We start from the raw sequence: 9200 nt of genomic DNA, 5'->3' as shown, positions 1-9200 counted from the left end.
CAAAGCAAAAAGAAAATAGCCCTTAGTGCATGTTTAGTAACAAAAACCAAAGTGGTAAGTAGGAAAAGGATGCAGATCTCTCAGTGACATTATGGGCTGCTAATAAACACTTGGAAAAAAGCCAGATGCTGGGCAGTCACCACTTCATTCAAGCACAATTAAACTCCCTCTATTCCATCACAGTATGGACAAAATCACATACAGTTAAATAAACAACTGAAAGCATGAATGAGATTCTAATATACAGTACTTTCACACAGCCAAAGCTATTTTATTTTACAAGACGAGGCTTTTGCGTTCATCTTTTTTCTGAAAGCCCAGTAAAAACAGCGTAAACTACTAAGCAAAATTTAAGAGACAACTTACAAAGTAAAATTTGCATAGCACTGTAAATCTGCGTGTTTGTTTGGGCACAGTTCTCTGTAAAAACTACAGTAGGTGACAGGGGTAGGTTTTCTTAATAGCTTCTTGTTTTTCACCAGATTCAGACACACTTCTTCTGAACATCATAAAATCAAGTGTAGGAAACAACTGTAAAAATGTACAAAAATATATACACATGCACAGTAAATGCATACCCTGTATACAGTTTTATTACTCGTTAGATTTGGCTAATAATGATCATCTGGTGACTTACACTTCCCTCCAGGAAATGACAGGTTTGCAACACATCAATCAGCTCCAGGAGGGTGATTTTCCTCGGAGAGAAGGTTTGGATTAAAGCTACAGTACTTGCTGGTGATCTGAGGAGTGAGCGAGGTGCCGTTCAGGCGAGTTCAGCATTCAGATGTCACAAGGGACAGCTCGGACACAGCTGAAGCAAAGGGACACGAGGGGACACAGCTCGGCTCTCTGCACAGATGCACATGCACGGAATAAAGGAGGTACACAGAACCCGCTCATGCCTTGGGGTGTAAAAGTTAATTCCTGATTAGGCTCTGCTACCTACTCTTCCTTCCTTCGCAAATTGTATTTTAGTAATTTGAACTCAGCGTGTTTTCCTTAAGAACGCACGCTGGCCAAAATGAAAAAAGTTGTGTAAGACTGAAAATTGGTAGTGGTAGTCCCCACATTAAGGAATACTTCTAATTTAAATTTTAAAAGTTCTATTATATTCTGATTGCTGCTGAAGTGTCTAATTTTAAAATTCACTTTTCTTCTAAAAAGATAAAATGCTGCTTCTGCTAGTGGTTTATAGAAGTAGACTATCTGCACTCAAGTGCTCTCAACAGTGAAAGTGTACAAATAATCTTTCTTTACAGTTTCAAAACCTGAACAGTGACAGGTAACTACAGGTATAACATTTTAAGAAACACAGGCAGCTTTCTAAAAGCCCAGAAAGGCCAAGGATCAGAGAAACACGTTTGTCTTAGATGCCAATCCCATGTCTTCCCAATTCTGAAGTATGAAATATTTTCATGACTTTTCCTGGTGGCTAACACACGTGGCACAGACCCTGTAACGTTGACTTCCAGAAGGTTCTCACTCCAAACCACAAGAGGTAAATAACACACAACCAACAGCCTGCAAGCATCTTGCTGCAGAGACAATCAGATAAACCAGCCTTAAAGATAAACAGGGCAGAATGAGAGTCCCCATCTGAAACAAGCCCTCAGGAGGAATTCTGACCCAAATCACGTGAACATGGCAAGGGTTATTCTAAAAGTTGTTACACAGAGGTCTCACATCCACATTAGTCAGAGTTTGCCTCTCACATAGTTGTCTCTGCTTTGCAAAGCTCCTGGTGATCACTCAGTTTTCTCAGAACAAGAATTTGGCCAGACCTGTCAGTGTCCTGCTCCTCCCAGTGATGCACCTTGCCGTGTTCCTCCTCCCTCACAGCTCCCAGCAAGGTTGTCACCTGCTTCAAATCCCAGCTTCACTCAGCACCAGCAGCCCTGGAGCTGCCTGTTATGATCAGAAGGTTCAGGAATACGGGAACAAGTGGCTGTGACACACTGGGTGGGAGTACAAATTCAGCATTCCCATCACAGGGATGAGCTTCTTTGTGCAGGCACACAGCAGAACTTGCAGCAATCATCTGCTGGGAATCAGAACCTTCACACCAGGGACAGAAGCACATGGCATCCAGGAGATGCTGTGAGCTATCCTGCTGTATCCCATCTTCAAAGGAGATCAAGGAATGGATTCTTCACTTTGATCTGTGTTGGCCTCCAGCATCTGCATGAAACACTTGCGTGAAGTCTGCCCAAGCCTGGCTTTAGAGTCTCAGCAAACACTTCTCCAAGATGCCAAAATACATCAGATTGCGTCTTCAATCTGAAACACTCAGTGTAGTGTCAAGTCAGCATTATTAACAGTCTCCAATCCCACATTTCTTCAAAAGGTACATGATGCAAAACCAGGTTTTGGGGAAGTCCCAAGACAGAAACAGCATTTTCAGCAAATATCCCATGGACCCAACTCGTAGTAAAAACCTTGTTCCAGCTTTCACCAGAGGGACCTGTTGCCAGGTAGGGAGAGCCTGTTTGAGGGAGGCCTCTTCTCTTCCCTGCTAAAAGTTTTGCTTTGAAGCAGCCAAGTTGCATTATCATATAACACAAACACCACCCTCTCACTTCAGACCTAGAGCTGTCAACTAGTGCCAAAATTCAGGAAGAGAAAACCCAGCCATGTGAGACAGCTGCTGTAGGACTGGCTGACTGGAGAGCTCCGAGTTCCTGCTAACAGGTTGTAACCAAACCATCTGCAGAAGATACAGGGGAGCAAATATACAGACATCAGTGATGGAGACAAGAGGTACCACATGGAAGTGAGCAGTCAAACCCACCTTTCCTGTGAATACCAGGCAATTAGGACACAGGCAGCAGTCAGATTCATTGGTCAGCAATTAAGTGTAGAGCCCTTCAAGGTAAGTTAAAGCAGAACAAAGGAACATTGCCCATGCTCTTTGTGCCAGAGACAGATATTTTGCTCAGTGATGCAAAGTCAATTGCAAGAGCACATTCAGCCCACAATGAGCAAGAGAGAACTGTAATCCTACCAAGCCAAGGCCTCTGGATACCACATCCTTCTTCAGCATCAGCTCTTTGTGCCTTCCTAACTCAGAGATGCCACGTGGCCAGCAGTCCCCAAGCTCTCTCACCAAGGTTCTCAGCTGTAGGTAACGTGATGCTCCTTTGGAACTGCAAATCCCACTTGGAGAGCAGCACCATTGCTCTCGGTGACAATGACAAGTGCTGCCAAGGCCAAGAGCACACGTCTATCATCTGTCCATGTTAGTCTGAGAACCATTCCTCTTCGGAGTCAATGCTAAACTCCATGGCAGTCAGCTTGCAAGTCCATACTGCAAAACTATTTACTCCAGACAAATAAGCAATAAATGAAAATTCTGAAAGGTGGAGAGAAAAAACACTCCCACAGCTGTAAGTTTATTAAACCTAGCATGGTTGAAAAGCAAAAGACGAAAAACATGATATATTTTTGTTTATTATTGCTCTTAAAGGGCTTGGTAGTCAAATATACAAGCTATGCTCTATTAAACCAGAAGAAAATAAGATATAAAATCTATACTCACTTTTCCAATCCAATCCACCTGCTAATCTTCATTAGTGACATTAACTTCAGCTATTTCCAGTCATTTTAATTGATACATACTCTGTGTACATGTGCGCGCGCGAGTATAAAAACCCCTATTTGAGAGAGAAAATTCAAAATGAAGAGATTTGTGTTGGTTTTGTCCTGTTTTGTGCACTGCTGTAGTTTCAGTTTTTCAAGTGTTACTGATATGTCTGTTTAGAAGAGCAAAATTTAAGTATCTGATGATGTATTTATTATATTTTCAAAAAGAAAGCATGATCAATAAGTTATGATAAGAAAATATGAAATGTTGATTATTCTCCCCTTGATGTACATGCACTAATCCCATGATCCTGAATAGGGAGTTACATGCACTAAGAGGAGAAAAGGATCCTGTAAAGAGAAAGGGTATTAATTCCTTTCTCCTCTAAACAGCTCCCCTCTTCTCAGCATTAAGAAGGGATTTATTTTGTGAAATTCTTGTCATGCCCATTAATATACTGCTCAAAATGTAAGTATAAAACATAGTCAATGGTCAGCCTGCTTAGCAAGCCTCTTCTGCTAAGCCAGTACAATTTATATATACTCAATATCATCTTCAGGAAGCAAGTATACAGCATTTGTAACATCTTTCTAGGAAGCAAGAACTATTCCCATTACTGAATTATTAAGAAGAAAAAAAAATAAAGAAGAAGAAAAAGAAAAGAACCCCCCACTGTTCTCAGTCCTCTGGTTAAAAACAGGGAAAAGCCAGAGGTAACTTTATCAGCATTTGGATGTCTGACTGTATTTGAAGACAAATTACAAAAACATCCAGCAAGGAAAACAGAGTTATGGCTAGGCTCTGCTCTCCTCAGTTCCCAAAGCATATTTCAGATTCCACTAACATTTGCAACAGATTTGCAGCCCCTCTCTTAGGGAAGATTTATTGAGGGGACAATGACACACTAACGTTGGGGGTCTGGGTACAAGGATTCAGCGAGGTGGAATCTAACAGGAGACAGACAGAACTCAGGTCAGCCTTCAAATGCTGTTGTTGAAAAGACCACAAATAAAAATCAAGTGCATGACAGAACAAGTGATTAATGACCCCAAGTAAAATATTTTTCTAAGTTACAGAATTGCTCTTCCAGTGTTTGAAAACAGAAAAACCTGTAGGAGAAGAGGTTACATTCCAACAGTTAAGAGCAAATTCGGAAAGAAGGTAAATTATTACTCTCTTATCTTGGTTACTGGAGCACAGATGAAAACAACAACCAGTGCTTTGATAAAATCTGCTCTTTACAAAAGTGAGATAAATATTCTAGTGGCAGCTGGGTTAAAGATACAGACCCTGAGGGTTAGCTTTTGCCCTCAGCTGTAGATCTGCAACTCATTTCACCCACTTCTGAGAGCAGCCAAATGCAGATTGTGCCCTTCAGACTTGAACATACAGGTATAGTTACCATCTGTTTGCAAATAATTCCCCAGCTATGCATACAGCAGCAACCTACAGAAACCTCCAAATGTGCGTTTGTAAAAAAAGGAAAGGAAGGAAGGAAAAAAGGGAGACAGGTACAGACATGATTCTGAGCTCTAATTTTCAGTGAAAAAGACCAAAATGTCAACAAGCAAAACTAAAGATAATTAAAATCCCTGAAGAGATCTTATTCTCTTTCTAATGCTTTAACAGCACAGCTCACCTTGCAAAAAACTTCACATGAACATCTAAAGCATGATCAAGTCAAAAGAGCAGCACACCCTATCCTGACACACACAGGGTAAAGTCCTGGCCCCATCTCAATCCATGCTGAAACTCTCATCAGAAGTTCAAGAGATACCAGCATTCAAAATTTGACTGCTACAGACCTTTCCTTTTCACATTTTTTACAAAAGAAGACATTTTGAAAACTACTGTGCTGATTTCTAGTGCTGCCTCCCAGTTTAATGAGAGAGGTTGGCTGAACTGGACTTTGGTAATGAGAGATGCAAACAGAAATAAAAAGATAATTGAAATTTTTCCTTCTTTATACAACTCTAAATCCCATGGCCAACCACTAATTAAAAAAAAAACCAAACGAGCCCAAGCGAATTCAAAAATATGGAACATGTTTGATGTGGAACAGCACTCAAGACTGAAGTAATATTTAGAAATTAAACAGCCTTGAGCAGTTAGCAGGAGATAGGATGGGAGTGTTATCCTATTGGATCTGTTCTATGGGATGTGCTGATGGATAACACGCTGCTTCCAAACTCCACTATCCCTTCTCCTGCATTACAGAAGTCTTAAGATGTTGCCTGAAAATAAAAAGTGTCAGTGTAACATACAAACAGGATTTCATCTGTAGCCATGACAACACAGCCAAAAAGACTCTAACCCAATGAACACCTGCCAGTACATTTAAGGAGGGTGTTTTTTCCTGGCTCATTAGTAAGAGAAGTTGGAAATCAATAAATGTTACATTGGCTTTAGCAAGAGGAAACATTCAATGGCTCCTGTTGTAAAAGTGAGTGTAGTGCTCTTGACAGAAACCAGTTTTCAGTCATCTGAAGATACACGTGGCCATGGCCAATGCCCTCTTTTCTCCCCCACCCCAAGTCCCCCAACAAAGCAAGAAAAATTAGTTTCTTCTTCCACCCCACCCCAGATTTTCTCCCACAGCTTGACTACAGTAATCCTTGAACAGGCAGAAGGTTGGTGCATTCTCTTCAGTCGATGCCTCCAACTTCTTCATTCTTGGCTCAAGTTTTATTCATTAATATTAGTCATCAGTTATTAAGAAAAAGATAGTTTCTAAGTGTTTGTTGTTGTTTTTTAACTGAAGTTAATCGGATACCATAGTCTGGTTATATGTGCTGATCTGCAGCCATCAGTTATTCCTTTTTCTTGAATTCCTGGTTGCCATAGCTGGAGCCTTTTTCTATTTCAGTTACTCCTATCAGTCTACGAACTCCAAAGGAAGCTTTAAAATATAACAGAGAAATGAGAGGCACATTAAAAGCAGTCCAAGCACCCAGGAAGTTACATGTAAGCACACGAGCAGAACCCAATCCCCAAGTCAGCAGTGACCAACAGTCACTGCTGCACAGGATCACAGGTCAAATGACACTCAAAGAGAGGGACAATCCAGATTTAAAAATATAATTGCTGCTTCTCTTGGTTAACAGGACACTTCTCTTGGTAGCATGAACACTGAAGCATATTCCCTCCCTCTTCCCCTTCTTTTTTTTTTTTTTTTTTTTTTTTTTTTTTTTTTTTTTTTTGTTGTGGGGCTGGGAAATTTGGTGATATTTATGTATTTTTTGTTTGTGCTGGTGGTTTTGTTTTTTGGGGTTTTTTTAAAATTCAAAGACAAGTTGTCCAGTGAAAGTATTTTCTCCTTCAGGCACCATAATAATGGGCTACATGACTCACCTACTACCACTATAGTTTTTGCTTAAGATATGAAGGCAAATTTGGCCAGATTAAAGCTTTTGAAACAATAAAAATGCTGTACAACAGAAAGAGTGATCAGTGAGCTCCAAATATTTCCCTGCTAGCCCCATTCTCATTAATTAATACACAGAACTTATTGGAGGTAAAGGATCCTGTTCTCTGTCACACTGGGCTTAGCATCTTCTCTGCTTTTATTACCTGCTCCTACAAGTCCCAGGAATGCAAGGATAAGGAGAGGTGATCCACTTGCAAAAACTCCAAAGCCAAATGTGAAGAGAGGAGAGAGGAGAACTGTGGCCCAAAAAAGAAAGTTTAGGAGAGTCCATGGTCTCCTAGGAGGTTTAAACTGCTTGCCAGGAAATATACCTTCCTGATTATACATCTCTTGCAAAGCATCCTGGGGGAAAGAGAAAAGAAAATGAGTTCTTAATGTTTGCACCAAGCAGCCCAAGATTAGCCAGCTCCAGGACAACATCCAGGACAGCATCTGTGCTACAAACTCATCCAGAGTGCACAGCATCCAGTTCCATCTGCTGTCACTTATTTGGGCATTGCTGTTGACCATCCAAGTGACCTTTAAGCCTTTTGAAGGTAATTTTGGCATCATCAAAAAGTGAAATCTTATCATTCTCTTCACTACCAAATACCTTCATCTTGCCTGTAAATTGCTTAAGAATTTAGGGCAGCTTCAGGCCAGATACCAGTTCAGACACTACCAACCCTCTTAGCTGGGTGCTTTTCCTTCCTGTCTTTACTTCCAGAAAGGTCAGCATGATGCAGCAAAGCACAGCAGAAAAATTCTGTATGGAGAGCCAGGAGGGGAGGGCAAGGAATGAGCTGAGAGCAGAGACAGCACCACACCAGCCACAATCCTAGCCCTGCAACAGAGCCACTGCAGCCCAAGCTGAGCTGCAGAGGTGCAAAAATCCTGGAACACATCACTCAAAGGAACAAGGTGCCCACCACCTTCCCTCAGTCTGGAAGATTGTTCTTTAAGGTTTCCAAGCCATTACCAAGGATGGCTCAAGTCCAGCTATTTCTTGTTTGTATTTCTTATTTTTTTAATTTCCCTTACAAAGGGCTGAGAAGTGCAAGGCATTCCTTGCCAAAACCAGCCTTTGGAGGACACATCCTCTGTGCAGGATGAGGATTCCAGTTACAAAGTCATTGCAATAAAGGGAATGAGAGAATTCCAGTTACAATGTACTGCTAACAATGTAAGATCAATATGTATAATACCCATATCATAAGCAATACCTCCCTGTCAACATCTCACAACAAAGGTGAACAGAGGTACAGCCAGCATCAGGAGGGATGAGAGGAAATGGTGCCACATTGCACCAGGGGAGGGTTAGATTGGACATTGGGGAAAAAAAAAACTTTCATGAAAAGGGTTGTAAAGCAGTAAGACTGTCCAGGGAATTGGTGGAGTCATCATCCCTGGAAGTGTTCAAAAAAACCATATGGATTTTATGGATTTGGCCCTTGAGGACATGGTTTAGTGGTGAACATGGTGCTGGTGCTGGGCTGACAGTTGGACTCTGTTCTTAGAAGCCTTTCTCAACCTTCAAGACTCTTTGGTTCTACAGAGCTGCTCAGGGGAGGTGGGGGGAAAAGATGATGAGCTACTGCTCTCTCCTAACTGAATCAAAGTTCAGATACTCAAACAAATTAGGTTGAAATAAATATAATGAAACTCAGAACAATTTGCTGCCTATCTAGAGACTGAGCATAAGCCTGGCAATGCTGCAGCACAGGTCATCATAGCTGGGGAAAGCCCAAGATACTTAAACTTTCTGTGCTCTGCTGTCTTCCCACAAAGATCAGCAAATCAAAAAACACTTTTCCAGTTCAATAATCCACCACTTAGGGCTGGACAACAATTACAGTTCTCTCCTACTCCCCACAGAAGTGTTAAATCTGGTCGAGAAGTGTTAAAGTGGTTGAGAAAAATGGATTTTTCTAACCATCTAAGGTTAGAAAAAGAAATGACACAAGGAAGAGCTCTGAGCCATCTGAAGGCATGCTGGGCACGTGTTTTATCAGTCCCTGGCAGCAGCTCCCAGGGACTGTCTGTGCCATGTCACACACCACTGCAGAAGTATTAGCAGGAGGCAGAAGGAGAGTGACAGTGGAGGAAAAATGAAAGCAAAGAACAATTGCAGCTGAAAGCTGGGACCTGCTGTCCCTGACAGACAGTTATCACTCTTCTCAAGTGCCTAAAAACACCCACAGGGAAAATGGA

General features: G+C 41.4%; 1 protein-coding gene across 7 annotated transcripts in view; it reads right to left on the bottom strand.

Annotated features, from left to right (window-relative positions):
* Positions 1–242: 242 nt before the first annotated feature.
* The window catches only part of AGPAT3 (1-acylglycerol-3-phosphate O-acyltransferase 3), a 93298-nt gene continuing 84340 nt past the window's right edge, over positions 243–9200 (bottom strand). For all 7 annotated transcript variants that reach the window (XM_005489003.4, XM_074534491.1, XM_005489002.4 and 4 more), the window contains 2 exons: positions 7154–7352; positions 243–6482 (listed from right to left, as the gene is read on the bottom strand). In XM_005489003.4, the coding sequence (XP_005489060.1) occupies positions 6394–6482; positions 7154–7352 (288 nt within the window). In that variant the 3' untranslated portion in view covers positions 243–6393. The remainder of the gene's footprint in view (positions 6483–7153; positions 7353–9200) is intronic.

Source organism: Zonotrichia albicollis, chromosome 2, assembly GCF_047830755.1.
Source record: "Zonotrichia albicollis isolate bZonAlb1 chromosome 2, bZonAlb1.hap1, whole genome shotgun sequence".
NCBI lineage: Eukaryota > Metazoa > Chordata > Aves > Passeriformes > Passerellidae > Zonotrichia > Zonotrichia albicollis.
The sequence above is the reverse complement of the archived record's forward strand: the minus strand, read 5'-3'. Positions and strand labels throughout refer to the sequence as shown.